General features: G+C 49.0%; 1 protein-coding gene across 1 annotated transcript in view; it reads left to right on the top strand.

Annotated features, from left to right (window-relative positions):
• Positions 1-20003, top strand: part of Ksr2 (kinase suppressor of ras 2) — a 379931-nt gene that overhangs the window by 270560 nt on the left and 89368 nt on the right. Inside the window, exons 6-7 of the mRNA NM_001447263.1 lie at positions 4009-4078; positions 7117-7200. Coding sequence (NP_001434192.1) covers positions 4009-4078; positions 7117-7200 — 154 coding nt within the window. The remainder of the gene's footprint in view (positions 1-4008; positions 4079-7116; positions 7201-20003) is intronic.

The raw sequence follows: 20003 nt of genomic DNA, 5'->3' as shown, positions 1-20003 counted from the left end.
GCCCAATTTTAGACTCTCCAGATCAGAGCTCTAAGTTTTGTAATGAACTTACATATCACATGGGCCAGACACAGCGGCACTCGCCTGTAATCCCAGCACTTGGGAAGTAGAAGCAGGTGGATCATGAATCCAAGGCTAGCCTGAGCTACATAGCAAGATTGAAGCCAGCCCGGGCTACCTGAGACTGTTCCCCTAAAACTTGACCAAACCAAATCAAACCAAGCCAAAAACGTGTATAATGCAGATGCTTTATTGAGGTCAGCCCCTTCTGTGTTGACTCTCTGACTTCTGAGGAGATCTCAAAAGCCGGGCCTCCTGCTTGCTGTCCCCTGTTCTGTTCAGAGGTGTTTCTTAAAGAGTTTCCACACCCCAACCTAGGAACGAGGATGGTCTTCCTCCCAACCTTCCCTTCCTGTGCGCTGGCAAGGGAAATATCTCAGTCGTCTATTCTTCCCCTGAGAATGAAGACAGCAGGCGCCGAGGGAGACTCTGTCTTGTTATCAGAAAATTAGGGTGGGAAAGCGACTTCTACCAGCTACGAAGACATCTTAATAGACGCTTTGGTTGTTAAGCAGAAGTTTCTGGATGGGTTTAATTGCCCTAAATGTTATTGCCTTTCCCGTTATGATAAGGCTTCCATTTCCCTGGGATCATTTTTTTTCCTTCCCCTTTCCATCCAGTTTCCTTTGCTCGAGGCTCGATCCGAGTTGGCAAGTTTAGTTTAATGAAACCCAAACAAAGGAAGCAAGAGAGAGGCTCTTGGAGTTGAGTCTCACGCCCACGGAGAGCCAAGCCCCTGAGAGTGAAGGCTCCCGACTAATGAGGCTTCGATGCTTAATGCGGTTGACAGGATGCACCCCCTCCAGCCCCCCTCTTACCCCGCAAGCCCAGCCTGCGAAGTGAAAGCCAGTCCCGGAGCTTAATTGTGTCTGCCTTGAGCAAAGGGGCCGGATGGGGACTAAGTGCCACACGGAGCTAATGGGAGATGCTTGTAGCCTGAGATGACTCGTCCTGTGCCCCCCGGAGCCAGGACTGTCATCTGAGCACGTTTCTTTTCATTGCAGGCGGTTACAGAAACGTCTGATCAGGAACCTGAACCTTGGTGCAAATGATACTCTGGGTGCTTTACTTGTTGAGCGTGTGTGGAGGGACTTCTCACCTATGTATTATGGGGTGTTAACAGCACCTCCCATGCAGGGTGACACCTCCAGAATGCTTTCAGAAATCTCCAAATAGCCCAAAGGGAGAGAAAGCTCCCCTGTTAAGGACATCGAGAGAGAGAGAGAGAGAGAGAGAGAGAGAGAGAGAGAGAGAGAGAGAGACAGAGACAGAGACACAGAGAGAGACAGAGAGAGAGAGAAAGAGAGAGAGAGAGAAAGAGAGAAAGAGAGAGAGAGAGCGAGCCTGTGGTTATGTCTGCATGCATATGTGTGTGCATGTGCATTTGTGTGTATACCCATGTCTGTGCATGAATATGTGTGTGCATATGTATTTATTTGTGTGTATATCCACGTCTATTCATGGATGTGTGTGTGTGTGTGTGTGTATCTGTGTATCTGTGTCTGTGTCTGTGCCTATGCCTATGTCTGTCTGTCTGTGAGTGTTTGTGCATATGTGTTTGTGTGTGTGTGCTTGTGCCTCTGTTCGTGCGTGCATATGTATTTTTGTGTGTGCCTGTGTCTGTTCATAAATGTGTGTGTATCTGTGCATCTCTGTGTGCATTTGTGTCTGTGCCTATGTCTGTGCATGAATATGTGTGTGTGGCCATGTGTGTGTCTGTTCCTATGCCTTTGTCTGCCTGTGTGTGTATGTGTGTGTGTGTGTCTGTCTATGAGTGTGTGTCTACATGTTTCTATGTGTCTGTAGATGCATATGTGTGTGCATGCGTCTGTGTCTATGTGTGTGCCTATGTCTGTGTACACATATGTGTCTGTGCCTGTCTGTATGTGTATATGTGTGTGTGTCTTTTTTAGTGTGTATCTGCATGTCTCTCTGTGTATGTTCTGTGCTTGTGTTTGTGCACACAAAAGTGTGTATGTGTCTGTGTCTGTGTGCACTGGGTTCGTGCCTCCCCCCAGCAATGTTAGATATGTGTTTGTTACCATTCCCAGCTCTTTGACGTGGGTGCTGAGGATTTGAAGTCAGGTCCTCATGCTTGCACAGCAGTACCTTTACCCACAGAGCCGTCCTCCCAGTCCCTTTAGGGAGGCTTTCCGAACATTTACACTTGCCTCTACTGGTACCTGCTGTGTGTGAGACCTTGACCAGATCAGTATACTTCTTTGACTCCTTTGCCTTCCTTTGCACAATGAGAATAACTATGGCACTTGGTGCAGGAGGCATAGCTTCTGGCTATTAAGTACACAGAGTACTTCTTGGTACATAGTAAGTGTTCAATAAACTCTTTCTGTTCCAATAATCTTGGGTTCATGAAATATGTGCTAAGAACATACTCATACCAAAGCACTTTTCTCTGAGGTAAATGCAAAGATAAAGATTTGATTGTTGTTTTTGTAGAGGAAGTAAATATATATAAGGTGTAAGGTCTACCTCCTTCCTCGCTCAGGGCAGACATTACTAATCAATCTCACTGCTCTTCCTTTTAGTCTTTCTCAATTCAACTCTAGTCAAGCACTACTAATGGCCCATGAGTGGACTCTCATTCAGTACTTCCTATTTTGTAGATGGCTCAGAGGAGGCTGACTTTTTCCTGTCCAGCCTTTCAGTGTTAATGGGTAGTATCTTTCTTCCCATGTCTGATGCCATTCTGAAAATGGGATTGATGAGGAGAAATATTTTTTTTTTTGGTTCTTTTTTTCGGAGCTGGGGACCGAACCCAGGGCCTTGCGCTTCCTAGGTAAGCGCTCTACCACTGAGCTAAATCCCCAGCCCCCAGAAATATTTTTAAAGAACATTGTTTTTCTCTTTTCTCTCCCCCAGGAACAGCTCTGAGTAGTGACATAGGTGTGTTGGGCTTTAGCTCAACATCCTGCAGGCTGTGGGTCTCATGAATTCACCAAGTTACTTCTTTCTTCCATTCTCTTTAGCATTTGGGGCTTGGAAAAACACATCCGCTCTTGCTAAAAAGGGTCCCAGCTTTTCAAGATCAGCACAAAGGTCTCTGGAAACAGCTCTCAGATGGCTGGGACCATCGCTAGACAGAAGAGAGAGTAGTCTGGGGTTAAATGCTCCCTGGTGTGTTCCGACATGCCTAGCTCTCCCAATGAGAGCAACACCCCATAATGGCTGTGAGAATTGAGGACTGCATCTGCAGCCCTGAGGCCCCCAGAAGGCTCCATCCATCTGGCTGAGAAGTGCGCGCTGGCATGGGGTTGGCCTCTCTCCCTGTCTGTCTAGGGCTGTTTTATGTCTGCTGCCTGCCAAGGACTTCTAGGAGGCTGGAGTGGCGGGCAGGCAATGAGGGTGGGGTGGGGGTGGGGCTCAACATTTCAGAACACCAGAGAACTTGGTCGTTATATTATAATCAAGGCCTTTAAAGAAACAACATAATTAATTATTAATGTGGTTATATGTGGGCACACCCGTGGACGTCAGAGGCCAGACCTCTCTCTCCTTCTACCGTGTGGGACCTGGCCGTTGGACTCAGGTGTTCCCGTTTGTCGGCAAAGCCTTCATCCATCACTGAGTTATGCCGTCATCTCACACATACAGCTTCCTTCCTCCTTTCTTCGTTGCTTTTATTGCTGTGTAGCGCAGAATGACCTTGAACTCATGGTCCTCCTGCCTCAGCCTGAGCATTCGACTGACTGGTACACTTCCGCATGCCCTACTACGGCGGGCATATTTGAAGGTATCTGCTGCCTGCCTTGCCTGAGGAGCCTCCCGTGAGTCGAGCCCATGACCTACACTGGGCACTGCCATGACTCCACAGGCTGAAGCAACCGGATCCCTTTCCGTGGCCAGTGAGGTTGGGGCTCCTTTTCATTCCCAAGACCCAGGCAGAGATGGCTCAGCCTTTGACCTTCCTGTCTGTTCTTGTCCCCACAGACACACTCTCTGTACCTCGATGGTCGCCACAGATCCCACGCAGAGACCTTGGCAATTCCATCAAACACAGGTAGGTAGTAGGCTGATGGTGGTGAGGGGGGCCGACTCCTATGGGTGCCAGTACCGTGTCCGTCCCCAGCTCCCTCGCCGGCGTGTCCTGTCTTTTGCTAGACCAATGTGTCTGCATTTGCAGCCTTGGTTTTGTCGAATCCACCGCAGGCAGGCAAAAGCAGAGGTTTTACCGTCAGGCTGATCGGAGTTCTAATCCCCCCCTGGTAAAGTTTTGTAGCCTCAAGAAATCACTTAACCTCTCTGGGGCTCCATTTTTATTCGGGCGATAATTTTATGATTAAAAATCACATAGCATGCAATGAGAGAAATAAAACAAGACCCTGGGATACTACAGTCGAGATCTTCAAAGACATGACATTAAACTGTAACATCAAACAGGTCTAGCAGGCTACCAGAGACTGTGGCATCAAACCACAGTTAGAGGAGAAACTTTATTTTCTTGTAAGAATTAAGCCAAATCCCACAAGTTCATACATCCCACTTATAAATAAGATGGTGTGCATCGCGCGCACACCTCGCTGGCATTAATAAGTACCTCAGGCTCCAAAGTGGAGTTCTCTACTCACAAAATTCAAGGTGGCCAGCTAAACTCAGTGCTAAAGGTTAGCCCAGAACAGCAGGCCGGCAGGCGAGTGGGAGGAGGCCTTCCCTCGGATCCCCCATGGCCTGGAATTTGTTCCCAACTTCGAGACTCTCCCAAATAGAGCTTTCCACATGTTGCTCCAGTCTCCTCCCAGACTCAGGGGAGAAGAGGGGAAGTCAGGTGGGGATGGCGAAGCTCACTGCTGAGGCAAAACGGCGGCCTTAATGGATAAGGGAAGGGACAGAAAGCTAATTAGTTATGCTCGTCCCGTGAGATCTGAGATACTGCTGGTGAGTTCTGTCCCCAGCCGGACTCCCATTCGCTCCTTCATGGAGCCTTCCTTCCAACGTGCAAACGGCTAGTGTCGGTGTCACAGGACAGAGAGCCATTGTCCACGCTGTGGGACGCAGGTCTGTGCCCCTGAGGAGCTGGCCAGTCAGCAGAGTGTCTGCCAACAAACCATGACAGTTCCCAGAGGTCTGTCAGAGGCCTACGGGGAGAAACACCAGGTACCAACACAGACACACAGCCTCAGCCTGGGGCCAGGCTGGACCAAGCACTCTAGCAACGACACATCAACAGCTCTTACAGAAACATGCCAGAACTCGGGACAGGGAGACCTTGGTGTAGCCGTGAGGAATGGTGACGGGCATGTCAGTGACCAGGTGGAGCAATGGTTAGGTGCTGAGCTGGGGCGCAAAGGGGAGGGAAGACAAGGGCCTTGTGAAATGTTTTCTGGCTCAGCTGCACCTTGCGCTGGCCACGGCGATCTCTCGTTTCAGCTCACTCCTGGGTTGACTGAGCTGTGGTTCCTTTCTCCCTCTGTATTAATCACGTCTCTGGCACAGCTACCCCTCCAGATTGGTCAAGCCTGTTGCTCAGTCACACCCCTTGCTGGGGATACTCTCACCTCAGACTTACCCGGCTGGCATCCACCCCTGGACTTTCTCACCATTTTACCAGAACCTGGTGTTGCCCAGCTTCAGACCCTGGTGTATAGGGGAGTCAGGCAGGCTGGCCACCATGGGCCCCAGAGCTGGCTTCCTGATGAGGTGAGGGCCTCCTGGTGACCACTAACCCTTTGGCTTCACATGTCCACCCACTGGCTAGATGCCAGGAAGGAGAGTCTCCCAGCCTGGTAAAGAAATGACATTAACATGCCATTCCGTGTGTTGTAGGGTGTAATGGTCCATGCTAGCAGTCCTAGCACACCGGAGCGTGAGGCCCAGGGTCAAGAGTTCAAGGATAGCCTGGGCTTCGTAATAAAGCCCTATCTCATAAAGAACTCCACTAGCAGCAATAGATCTCATTCTCATTTGAATTATCACAGCAGGAGCCAGAAAGCAGAGTACACCCACCCAGGGGACAGGACAAGGCTAGCCAGAGAGGAGAGAAAACAGCCGGCAGGCCCTCACACCTTCCCCCTCTTCCGCGATGCTACCCAGTAAGTGGGTCTTTTGCCATCCCCTCCCCTGAGCCACCCCAGTGAGCAGAATAAACCTGCTAAACCCTGCTAAGACCCAAAGGGGCTTAGCCAAGCCCAAGTCCAAAGCCAGAGAGGGAGCATCCGCCCAGCCAGCATCTCCAATGTGAATTTTGCTGTTTGCTTAGCTGTGGCAGCTCCGGGCTGTTGATGGCTTACTGTGTTTGGAGGTCTGACCCAGATCCCACAAGAGGGGGCAGCAGAAGGAGGCAGGCTCCCCCCTCAAAGTGCCCTGTGTCTGAGTTATGTAACCGCGTCCAAGTTTCCCCTTTGACACTCAGAGGGGGCAGTGGAGATTAGCCATAACTACTGCCGACGGGGGCACAAATTGAAAATTAAAATTAACTGTGACCTGGGAACCTCCAGTGCTTCTGCTGGGTCCAGCCCCCGCTTCTGTCTTCTATCTCAAGGCAGAAAGCATACCACAGTGCCCGGAGAGGTAATCTCTGAGTTAGTCTAATGACTTCCAACCCGAATTGGTGACAAACCGTGCTGTGTGGGGATTTCCACACTGCTGCAGGTGGCAGTGACTGGGGGAAGATGGGTCAATGGTCAGAAAAGGCTTCCGTTTGTCGGGGTTGGGGAATGCTCTGCTGCTAGTGGATTGGGAGGGTCCCTTGCTCTCTTTAACTGGACCCACCATGAATAGACCAACCACAGTGTGTTTGTTAAGTGAATCACAGACTGTATTGAACAGCCAAGGTAATCACTGACATAGCCCAGTTCTTTGAGCACGACCTATGTCCCAGATGTTACAACACCTTCAACACGCCATCACGATTACCCCCACCTCATAGGCAAGGAAAGTGAGGCTTCATGGTTTAAGCCGCTTGATTAAACTTAAAAGCAACTTAGTCTTGAAACAGACAAGGCTGGAACTCAGGGTTTATAGGCTTCCCATTCTAGGGGTGCATCCTGCAGGGGATGTGGCTGCTGCTTCACCTCAGACCTTCTTGTTCCTTTCCCACAGGTTTTCCACCAAGTACTGGATGTCTCAGACGTGCACGGTCTGCGGGAAAGGGATGCTCTTTGGCCTCAAGTGTAAAAACTGCAAGTGAGTGCTTTTCCTTCAAGGGATGTTTTACGTCGTCAGAGGTCAGCCAGTGCAGGGATGGACGTGGGCGCTGCCCAGCAAGTATGAGTGAGCTCTTGACTTGGCAGAGACTTTTTTTTTCTTTGTATTTCAGAAAAGGCCCCCAGGCAGAGCTGTGTGCTTGGGTAGGGTATCAAGGAGAACAGTTCTGAGGAAAGCCAGAGCTGAGAGGAGGTGGGGGGCTAGAACCCCTGTAGTGGTTCTCACACAGGCCATCTATGGTAGTTTTGACTCTGAAGTGTTTCCAGCAGTCTCATGTGATTGGATGCTTGGTTCCCAGCTGATGTTTTGGGAATTTGATGATCCTTTTGAACATGGGGTCTAGCTGCAGTCGCTGGGATATAGGAATAGAAGTGAATTGTCCTAGGCCAGCTCCCTTCCTACCCAGGACTCTGTTTCCTCACTACCTCTGTGGCAGGACCTCATGTTCCCACCACCAGGCTTTCCCACCATGGTGGACTATGTCCCCTGAGCTGCAGTTGTTCCAGGACTGCTGTCACAGTCTAACTAACACAGTGTTACTGATCAGTCGTCAGCTAACTTTTCTTCTTCTTGCTCTGGAGTAAATATTTTAAGCCCTATGGGCCTCCAGGGCCTTGGTGTGTCCCTTACCGATGCTCAAAACTGACTCCCGTGTCTTAAAAGCAGCCACAGACAATTCAGAAATAGTTATAACAGTGGGTTTGGTGCAATAAAACCATTTTATTTATGAGGACAGTGGGCCACATGGCTCCAGCCCTGTGGTTTGCAGATGCCTTGGATAGTTTGCAAAGTTCTTTCTCCTCTATTCTTTCTTGCCGTGTGCCATCTCTGAAGGTGTGTTATGATTCCCCCATTTTATGTCTGTGAAAAGTATGCCTCAGCTTGGAAAGGTCACAGTTCAGGGGGGAGGGAGGACTTGAACTCAGGACCCTTAACTCTTGCTTCTTTCTTTCCATGACTTCATGTTGGATGCTAATTCTGGTTGGGAGGTGGGATCACCATGATCTTCACCCTTACTCCTTCCTATGCCCATTCTCTGTCGTGTCTGACAGAATGTTAGAAAGAAAGCGAGGGACAACATGGACACCAGCCAGGGGTTCTGGAGACAGATTGAACCAGGTTCAAACCCTGTACCTGCCACTTAGTAGTTGTGTGACCATGAGCAAATTATCTCACATTTCAGTCCTTCATGTGTCCCTCTGTTTATATGTGTACATGTGTCATGTGTCCTTCTGTATATATGCTCACACATGTCATTTATCCCTCTGTATATATGTGCATACATGTTATTTGTCCCTCTGCATGTGTGCATACACATGTCATGTGTCCCTCCGCATACATGCACACACATATCATGTGTCCCTCTATATGTGTGCATACACATGTCATGTGTCCCTCTGACATATGCACATACATTTCATATGTCCCTCTGCATGTGTGTGCACACGTGCCATGTGTCCCTCTGCATTTATGTGCACATGTCATGTGTACCTTTGTATGTATGCATGCACATTCCATGTGTTCCTCTGCATATATGTGCACACATACCATGTGTCCTTCTGCATGTATGCATACACATGTCATGTGTACCTCTGCATATATGTGCACATCATGTGTACATCTGCATGTGTGCATACACATGCCATGTGTCTCTCTGTATACATGTACACCATGTCATGTGTCCTTCTGCATGCATGTATACATATGTCATGTGTCTCTCTGCATATATTTGTACACATGTATTCACTCATTCCTCAGGTTCAACAATCACCAAACAGACAATTTACTGATAGGAGACACTCAGTAAGAGTCGGTCTCTCTCTCTCTCTTCAGGTATCTTGCAAAATGCCTATCTGGTGGCTTTACCAGAGTAAATCAGTCAAGCTCCCTGGTAGTCTGGGCTGTGGAGAGGATTAATTATTTCCAGCCCCTGGGGATCCTTTAGCTCTATGGTCTTAGGCGGTTGGGACAGTAATTGCTATATATTAGCATTCTGAGCTGATGTTCTCTGTGGTCCCAGGCTCTCAGGTGGCCCCTCAGCTTTCTGACTCTGGGGTGCACAGGGGCAGGTGCTTGGGTCTGGCTCAGAGGCTGCCTGGTCTTCCTAGTACACCTGTTGCCTTAGAGACTCATCTTGACTATATCAACTCATGCTGTGTCCTGTGGAGGAAATGGCTTTCACATCCTCACACCTGCTGTGTGGAGGCTTTGAAGTCAAGTAATTAGGTGACAGGGACACAGCCAGGAGTCAGCAAGGCTGAACACTTCTCAAGCCTTTTCAATTTTCAGCACTAGAGGTGGGACCCAGAGGCAGCTTTTCCTCCCTTCCTTCTGTTCTAGGAGTAATGACCAAAGCCAAGACCCTGCCAAGGGTCTAGAGAGGGGGCTGGGACAGGAGAGAGAGCCAAGGTGCTGGAAGCCAACAGTACTAATGTTGGGTCCCATCTTTGTGTGAAGTCCTAAGAGGCCCGTAATCTTGGCCTTTTCTCCTCTGAAGAGTATACATGATATTGGCGCCCACCACTGGACAACTGGAGGGAGTCATTGAAGTGTCCTCACCTCACACTGTTATCAAGGAACACCCCACCTCATTCCACCTTGTGCAAAATAGCTCCTGGCACATGGAGGGGTGGGTCAGATCTCAGATCAACTATGGTTGGATGGTACCCATGACTTTACCAATGTGCTCAACCGTGACAGTAACAGTAGCTGCTGCAGCTGCTGTGGTATCCTGGCATGCTTTTGTCCAAGCCATATACCTTTGTCAGCTACAACAGAAACAAGATCCAAGTCCATGATATATCTATCCAGGCACACTGAGACTGTCAGTTGAAACTCATCCTATGGAGAAAGTCCTGGGGAGCATCAGTTAAGGTGAGAGGGTGGACATTTATTTGCATGTGTTTTTCAAGGATTGAAAAAAAGATGAGGACATAGTGAGTGGGCTCCTAGGAGGATTGGATGAAGGATAGGACTAGGCAATATGCAAGCTCTATGGTCAAGGACTTAAGACTCAGCAGAGAAGTGCTTCTGAGTAGAAGGAAGGTCAAGGAGGAAAAACAGTTGTAAGTGACCTTTCAGAGAGGTGGTCCTAAGAAGGAGGAGACTGGACGTCACTTCTTACAGAAGCAGGCAAGAGGATTTCATCAGTTACCTGCCAATACTCACCAGCTGGACACTTCGTATCACAGGTTAAAATACCTTTGTCTGTACTGCTTGGTTACCAACTGGACACTTAATATCACAGGATAAGAAACACTGGTCTGTACTGCTTGGTTACCAGATGGATACTTAATGTCACAGGTTAAGAAACCCTCATCTGTACTGCTTGGGACCAAAAGTGGTTTTAGCTTTGAGATGTGTTCTGACTTTGAAATGTCTGCATAATGCAAATGTTTGCATATGTGAGATATTAGGGAGATGAGAACCAGGTTTAAACCTCAAACCTAAACTTCATTTGCATAGTGTTTTTGGCGAGCTCGTAGTTTAGCTCTGAGGTTAGGCATAGAAAATGCTCGACCTGTGGTCCTGGATAGTACTCCACCTGTAGTCCCATGGGTGCTCAGGAACTTTCAAGTCAGAAGCCATTATGAATTTCAGATTCGGGGATTAAGGGTGTTAAACATTAATAAAACATATTAAAAGAGTTTCCAGACGCTGGAAACAATGGCAGGGGATAAAATGGATAAAGCCCTCCCATTGTGGGATATGCCTCTGACTCCTGATACTATCTCATGCTTGTCATGTGATCAGTTCTGTTCCTCCATTTCATGTTCTCTAAAACGGCTTCTTGACATTTACCTCAGTGGAGGTTTACTGTAGCTTGTCAACTTGAGAGTATCTAGACTCTCCAGGAAGCATACCCTTGGGCATGTCTGAAGTTTCCAGATTAGTTCAGCTGAGATGGAAAGAACCACCCTACCTGTTGGATGCCTCATCCCATGGGGTACTGGGTGGCATCACAAGAAAAAGTGAGCACTATTGCTTATCTCTGATTCCCGACCATGGGGACCTTGTGGCAGCCACCACATTCTCCTGCCTCCGTGTTGTCCCCTCCGCAATGGTCCACACCCTTGAAAAATGAGCTGAAGTTAATCCTTCCTCCCCCAAGTTTGCATTTGCTGGTGTTTTGTCACAGCAGTGAGAGAAGTCACTACTAAAACAGTTTTTTTAAAAAAAAGTGACGGTGTAATTGGCCTGCTAGAAGCACGCTCTTCCCTTACCTGGCCCGTTATGAGCTCTAATTAGTGAAAACGATCACCATTGCTGCCTTTACAAATTAATGTTGGGATAGATCTCCACCCAGGAAGCCAGATATGTCTCCTTAGTGCCTAGCCCCTCTCCCCACCTCCAGTGCTCTCCTCTTAAGTGCCCACTTCCTCCGGAATTATCATCAGCTGTCTTGTTGGGAGTCTGAATAGAGAGATTAATGAGCTAATAGGAAATTAAGGCTTGGAAAGCAATTTCCAGTTATCTAAATCGAGGCAGTTTCATCTAATCGGTTCAGGAGTGTGGAAGGGAGCCGCGAGCGGAGAGGCCGGATGTCAGCACTCTTCCGCATTGTCTCCTCAGCGTGGACTCAGCTGCCAGGGTTTGCTCTTGCAGTGGGTTTCCCAGGGTTTGGTTGTCTGTGCCCCACCCCACTCAGAGCTCCTTGCGTGGGTATCTGAAGCCCTGAGGTCTCATTTATTAGAAACCTTTCTAGCTTCTCCTCTCTGTCTCTGTCTCTGCCCCCTCTCCCCCTCTCTCAGTGTAGCTCAGGCCAGACTACAACTCAGCTAGATAGCCCAGGCTGGCCTCAAACCTAGGTCATCCCCTGCCTCCGATTCCCCACTGCCAAGATTACGAATGTGTGCTACCGCATCTGGCTTCATTCGACTTCTTATAGGCAAACAGTCATTTACACAAGAGCATCTCGAGTGGCTTTTGTGGTAGAAACAGAAAATCGAAGCGAAGATGTATTTTTCTTTCTGTCGGGGCCACTACTATTGAGTGATAAAGACCGGGCTGGGATTAGAGAGGTGGCTCAGTGGTGAAGAGTGCTTGATGCTCTCTCAGAGGACCTGAGTTCAAGTTTCAGCATCCCCATCAGGTTGCTCACAACTGCCTGTAACTCCAGATCTGGTGCCCTCTTGTGGCCTCTGAGCAACCTGCAACACATAGGCATGCACACACGTGCCCACATACACACACATACATATACATATGCACATAAAATTGTTATATAAAGAAGGAGACATTATCCCAAGCCACCAATAGAGACACAACGTTTTAAACTAGCCCTGTTTGTTTTTGCTGCCTCGACCTCTCTTTCACACCAGGCCAGTGCTACCAAGGAACTCAGACAGGGTGGGCATCCAAAGAGCCTCTTAGGAGTGTGTGGCCTCCCGTCTTAAGAGTGACAACAGAAGAAGTCTGTACATGTTGCCAGAGAGAAAGGCACTTTTGCCACTGGTTTAGAGAAACAGGTTTGCAGAATAAGTAAATGTATTACCAAACCTTCATGCTCAGGTGATAATATTCCCACCTTAAGGTTTTAGGATGACTTATGGGAATTTCCAACCCCATAATTACAGAATAATTAGAGCCTCGAGTGCCCTGCTTAGCCTGGAACTTTCCCCATTCCAGCCAAAGTCCCAACTGCTTGAAAAAAAAACGCCTTGGTCAGCCCTGAGTTAGACACCTTGCCACAGAGGCAGGTTGGTGCTAGCCAAGGCGTTGATGTGTTCCCATTAAGGCCATTGCCAGCCTACATAGGTGTGAACCCCCTGATCAATTCTCTAGTAAGCAGGACAGCAGCCTCATGAGATGCTTGCCTTGACCAAGGCAAGTGTTCCGCCTTCCCCGGGTTCTTTGGATGCCCACCCTGTCCCTTGGCTGCACAGGCTGACTCTGCTTTCTTTCCACATTAGCGATCACTCATTTGCACTTAGATAGGGGCTCTGGCCCTTTTACAGTTCGGCTGCATTACAGGATCCGCTCGCTGCATTTTCAATCACCGTGCACCCTGTACAGTCTCCTTACCTGACGTACAACATCTTGCTTACAAAGTGCTTGGTTTGCAAAATGGCTGTAGCCACAGGTAAGAGGGAAGGGAGAACTGAAGGTGGCCAAGTTGGCGTGGGAGCTCATCCCTCCACCCTTACTAAACTGTGGACCCATGGGTACAGCTGCTGCAGCTGCCGTGGAGTTCCTGGAGGCCCGGGAGGCTGTCCACCAGGCAGGATGTTGGCAGGATGTAATTACGAGCATGCGTTTTGGAGATCACCCGCTTGAAGCCTGAACTCGCTTTTCCACGAATAGAAACACTTCACTTCTTGCAGAAAAACCACCCTGGAAATTAACCATCTCTTATGTGCAATAGTTTTTATTGTCGTAGGAGGAAAATAATTTGAATCCTATTACAGTTGTATGTAAGAAAGGGACTCATGTAATTGGGGAATTGGGTGGGGTCATGGTAATAATAATGGTTATGGTGATGGTTTGGTGGTGAGGGTGATAGTAATGGTAATGAGATATTAGGCACTGAAGCCTCATCTCATTGCCAGCACTTTGCTAAACACATTAGAAGCATGCTCCCACACGTTTCAAACCTGGAAGGCAGGCTTCCTCCCATGTTCCAGATGAGAAAACAGAGGCCTCAGAAGTCTTACAGGGTGGGCATATTTGCCACTCAAACACAGATGCCTGTAATCTAACTCCTTGGATATTTAATCATTCTGTGGGGACCCAGGTCTGGTCACAGCACAACTTCTGTCTCCTGTTCTGCTTCCCTTGAAGTATGCAGGGCAGAGTGTGAGAACCTGGGCTCAGCTGTAAGCCTGGACCAAAGCTTTCCCCTCCATCTCTCTGGGTGCCACACTCTCCCTTCGAGTCCGTCATGTTTTCTGGAAGTGGAAGGCGACCGATGGCTTTTAGGTTATGATGCCAGGGAGGTAGAGTGTGTCTGGGGTCACTGTCGTGCCTTTCTGAGAACGAACAGGCTTTACAGTTTCAGGATCACAAGTTCTGTTCTGGTGAGGCCAAGTTGTTGAAGCACTGAGACTGTGAGGGAGGAAACAAGGAAGGAAGGAAGGAAGGGAGGGAAGGAGGGAGGGAGGGAGGGAGGGAGGAAAGGAAGGGAGGGAGGAAAGGAAGGGAGGGAGGAAAGGAAGGGAGGGAGGAAGGGAGGTAGGGAAATGAGGTGGACAGACTCTCCAAAGCAACATAGGGAGCCTGAATTGGATTCCACAGTAATGGGGACCCTTGGAGGGTTTGGAGGACCGTGGCACGCTGAGAATGATATCCGGGAAGGCTCAAGTCAGAGAACCTGCTGATATCAAGTGGAGTTGATTCAGGAAGTGTCTGACTTGGAATAGCTAAACTCGATCCCAGGAGCAGTCAGGAAGAAATGTTTCCTTCTACCCCCCCACCCTGCATCCTTTTCCAGAAGCCCGATTAGAAAAGTGATTTAATATGCAAAACAGGAAAATATAAACAATTTAGTTTAACCTTACTTGGGCGGACAGGCAGGAAAAGAAGAGAAACATCTCCCATGTCTGGGGTCTTCTGCCTTGCTCCGAGGCTCCGATGCGAAGAACCAGGGTTGGCACACAGAGAAATGGCTGACGAGGCTGACAGGATTAGTCAGACGCTGAGATGCTAGTCCTGGAAAGGAGGCAGGTGGGACCCCAACTGAGCTCTGTCCCCCGTGCTCCAGTTAGAGAGCATTGTCTGCCCAGCTGGAAATGGACATCTTTCCCCCAATCAGACCACCCTGTCCCTGTCTTTGGAAGAGCAGCTAGTGTGTCAGTCGATCGATCAGATGATCACTTGCTACACAGTGGGTTTCCGGGGGACCCAAGGAGTGTCTGTTGGCATCTAGGACTTGAGGTAAGTAGAGTCATTGCCTGAGAGGATTCCTAGGTGGGATTTGGATCTTCCAACAGAAAGTGGGGTCAGGAGAGTATTCTGGCCAAACTTGGGTTCTAATCCTGACTCCATCGCTTCCTGATTGTGCTGATGCGGTCAAGCCAGCTCCTCAGTTGGAACCTTGGTGTCTTCCTCAGTGAGGTGAGGAGACTAACACCTTCTGCCTCTCGAGGTCTCAGCATTGAGGATGGAAGTACGGTGCCAAGAACGGATACTTGACACAGAGTAGGTCTTCAAGAAAGCCGTAACCACTCTCCTGTTTACTGTGGGAGATCCTTTGCTTGGGAGACTTTTTTAGACGAGGAAGATGGGCTGGCTAGAAGACCGAGAGTCCTAACATGGACACAAGATCAGGAACAACATGGGTTTTCCTTGGCCAGGGGACGACCCAGGGCTCTCTCTATGCAAGCTGGTAATAGACCCTGGCTGTCCAAAGCCCCAACCTGTTCAGTGCAGCTGATCATGGCTGCCTTCCCTCTGTGCGCAGCTTACTGGATCACCTTACTGGCATGACCGAGCTTTTCTCTTAAATGACCTGCTTGTTGTGGATCTGGGTTTGTCCCTGACTTTAGAAATGGGATCTCAAAGAAGACAACATGCTATTTAATGGGGTTCTAAATGTTGACCTCATCTTGTGTTTTTCCAACCCTCAGTACTGAATGAATTTAGTCTGGGGTGGGGGGTGGGGCATCCCTTTAACAAAAAAGGAAGGAGAAGAGGAGGATCCAGCTAACTAGGTAGAGGCTGAGAAGAGGGTGGACCTCAGACTCAGATGCGGGGCAAGAGGTGCCTGTGTTTTTGAATGGTAAGTCAGGGAGATCCCCAGACACCAGAGAAAGGTCCTAGGTGCAGAGAAGTCACCTAGGGGCTGAGGAGATGGCTCAGACAGTAAAATGTTCCCCATAAAACAGGAGTACTTAGATTGATCCTTGAAACCCATGCAAAAAAGCCAGCTTTAGTGTTCCAGGTGTGGTGTTCCAGGTGTGGTGTTCCAGGTGTGGTGGTCCAGGTGTGGTGGTCCAGGTGTGGTGTTCCAGGTGTGGTGGTCTAGGTGTGGTGGTCCAGGTGTGGTGGTCCAGGTGTGGTTTTCCAGGTGTGGTGTTCCAGGTGTGGTGGTCCAGGTGTGGTGGTCCAGGTGTGGTTTTCCAGGTATGGTGGTCCAGGTGTGGTGTTCTAGGTGTGGTGTTCCAGGTGTGGTGGTCCAGGTGTGGTGTTCCAGGTGTGGTGGTCCAGGTGTGGTTTTCCAGGTATGGTGGTCCAGGTGTGGTTTTCTAGGTGTGGTGTTCCAGGTGTGGTGGTCCAGGTGTGGTGTTCCAGGTGTGGTGGTCCAACTGTGGTGGCCCAGCTGGGGTGGTCCAACTGTGGTGGTCTAGCTGTGGTCCCAGTACTGGAGAGGTGGAAGCAGAAGGATCCCTGGGCCTTGCTGGCCAATCAGCTTAGATCACAGTAAGCTCCAGGTCACAGTAAGACACTCTGTCTCACAGAACAAGTTGAATGGCTCCTGAAGAATGGTACCCAAGGTTGACCTTTAAACTCCAAGTATACATCCATGAATGAGATCATGTACCATGTCCCACCCCTACCTACACATACATGTGAACATACACACACATACACTCACAAATACACACCTATGTACACACACACACATGCACACACACACATACACACAGAAAGAAAGAACAACAGAGTGAGAAAGAGAGGGAGAGAGGGAGAAGAGGGGGAAGGAGGGATGGAGGGAGGGGGAGAGAGAAAGATAGATAGATAGATAGATAGATAGATAGATAGATAGATAGATAGATAGATAGATATTTGGGCTTCATGGTCAGGCTGACCTGAGCAGGCCTCGGCTCCCTGCCCTAACTGTGTGATCAAAGAGACATGAGTAGGGTCACACAGGCTCCAGGGAGGCCACACATCTCTGCAAACATACTGCGGGTCTGCACAAGGAGCCACACTGCCCTGTGCAAGCCAGGCATCTCGGAGAGCAATCATGTAAAGCTTCCTCTGAAGGTGGCTAACTTTCTTGTAATTCCAAGGCTTAATAGGATAAACTTCAGGTCTGAGGAACAGTTACTTGTGTGGAACATAGTTCCCTGAGGGAGCCGCTGGCTAAATGAGACCTTATCTCCATCAGATGACCAGATCTGAGTCAGCCTGATGATGTGACTACCTGAGCAGCCAAGGTAGGCAAACGGCTATTTCCATGCTTGCCTGGGCTGCACAGTGAGTTTCAAGTCAGCCCTGGCAATTTATTGAGACCCTGTGTTTAAAAATATTAAGGAGAAGTAAGCAGCGGGCTGGGGGGCCTCACTCAGCAACGGAGTGCTTGCCTGGCACGCGCGAGGTCCTAGATTCGGTCCCCAAGATGGAGTAGATGAGGTGAATTTGTCTCCAAGTGTTCATCTCCACTGTGGTCCTCTTTCCTTACCCTTCTTAGTGATGGGCCCTCTGGAGCCTTGGAGGCTGGGCAGATGTTACAGAGATGGCGGAAGAAAAGAAAGGGAGGTTGAGTGGACAGGCAGCAGTGGGTGGAATATTGATAATTTGAGAGCTATTTTTTTTCTTTTCTTTTTTTTCGGAGCTGGGGACCGAACCCAGGGCCTTGCGCTTGCTAGGCAAGCCCCCTACCGCTGAGCTAAATCCCCAACCCCGAGCTATTTTTTTTTAACCAAAAAATTGAAGAAAAACTAACACGGTTTCTATTTCTGATAAATTGTGCCCTGTCCCTCTTATACCCAGGGTCTCTCTCACAATTTCTTCCCTTGTCCCTAACACGGGTGTGGATGGGGACAAGGTGTTATCTCCAAGGACCATGTCCCTTTGTGAGGAAATCTGGTCTTTGCTCTCTGTCTGATCACAGCCCAGGGCAGACCTGTGAGGCTGACAGGAGCCTACAGACCAGCACAGAGCCGCCTGAGAAGCAGGTCCCAGACTGGGCACAGGTAGAACTCCCTGAGACAAGGGCAATGTGGGTTTGAACAGTTCGTTTGGTCAGTTTTGCCAACTTCTGGGGAAGTCGCTGGGCCGGGCCAAGTCCCCCATTTCTCCTGTATCCTGTTTACTCTGAGTTAGTGTTTCAAAATCTGCTTGTCTCCTACAGGGAGCAGGGACATTTGAAAACCCCGGTCTAGGACCCAATAAAGATACTTGTTTTGGGGAAGGGGGGTTGTTTTTATACTTTTTTGAGGCAAGGTCTTAGTATGAAATCTGGGTTGGCCTGGGGTTCACAATCCTCCGATGCCAGCCTGATAAAATACTGAGAGTACAGGTGAATGCTGTTAGGCTCAGCCGCACTCAGGATCAGTTAGTTAACCAAGCATCAACACTTTGCTCGGTGCTTGTATGTAATCGTAGTTCTCCTACTCATAGTGATGGTGGTGATGGTGATGATGATGATGACAGTGATGATGGTGATGATGATGGTGACGGTGACAGTGATGATGATGGTGATGATGATGGTGACGGTGATGGTGGTGATGGTTTTGATGATGGTGATGATGATGGTGATGATGATGGTGGTGATGGTGATGATGATGGTGATGATGGTGGTGATGATGGTGACAGTGACGGTGATGATGATGGTGATGATGATGGTGGTGATGGTGATGATGATGGTGGTGATGATGGTGGTGATGATGGTGGTGATGATGGTGGTGATGGTGATGATGATGGTGATGGTGATGGTGGTGGTGATGACGTTGATGGTGGTATCACATACTGAAAGTCATCCCATTGCAGGTAACTTGTATAACACTTCCTAAGCACGGTATCATTCAATCCTTGCAGAGTACTGGAGCTCAGAATGTATATCAGGGCTGACCTCATACCCCCTATTCTGAAAGCTGAGCTTACAGGTATATGCCACCAGGCCTGATCTTGGGATCTTTTGGGCTAAAGTGTATTGTGTTCTCTTGTCCATGGTAGGGGCAACTTGAGGGAAGATAGGTTTTTTGGTTTGTTTGTTTGTTTTACTTACAGTTTCTGGATTTCCTATCTGGGGCAAGGAAGAAACAGTGCTGAGAGCATTCAGACTGGCATGTTCATGTGACAGGAAATAGAAAGGCAGTCTGGACCCTGGTTACTTCCAAGCCCGCCCCTTAGTGACCTACACCTATCAGCCAGGCCCCACCCCTTAAAGACACCACAGCCTTCAAACTCACACTCCAAGCTGGGGACTAAATGTTCCAAATAGGAGCCTCTGGTGGCCGCTTCAGACTCAAACCACAGCAGTAAGTCTATTAGAAGATGGAAACTCCACTTTGCTGGGAATGGAAAAAACCACATCCTTTGTCATTCACACAAGGCGACCTGAGAGCAGAGAGATGCTCAGGTGGAAGAAGGCCGCAGGCAGGCACCCTGTGGTAATTCATGTCTCTTGTCCGTCCATGTCTGGGACTGGCTGAGCATTTGAAGACCTTCTCGCCGGTGTGGTCAGCTGGGAAGAGGAGCTCAATGGTTTGGAGCTCTCTGGTTCCTCCTAGCCTGTCCTCTGTGTGCTCGAAGACCCCAGGTGTAAAGTATCCATATCAGAGATGAATCCTGGGCTTCTCTCAGAGCCATGAAAGATAGTAAAAAAAACAAACAAAAAAATAGGGAAACAAGTATACATTTGTATAACAAGCAGACCAGCATTTCCCTAGTGTCTGACCTGTCTGGGTCGCTCGGGGGCTTGTTCTAGTCTAGCCTCAGAGATACCAGTTCTTTGAAGAGTCCTAGAGATGTTTCCAGAAGGCACCAATGGGGCTGGATGGGAAGCTCCGTGTTGAGAACCATTGGTGGTTTTCCTGGTCTCTCCAGTTCTCTCTAGACTCATGGTCTGCTCTATGCCTAGGTGTTCTAACCATTGTGCAGAGAGGACAGTCAGCTTT

This window comes from Rattus norvegicus, chromosome 12 (genome assembly GCF_021556685.1).
Source record: "Rattus norvegicus strain SHRSP/BbbUtx chromosome 12, alternate assembly SHRSP_T2T, whole genome shotgun sequence".
In the NCBI taxonomy this organism is placed as follows: Eukaryota; Metazoa; Chordata; class Mammalia; order Rodentia; family Muridae; genus Rattus; species Rattus norvegicus.
This window is presented reverse-complemented; position numbering and strand designations above follow the sequence as displayed.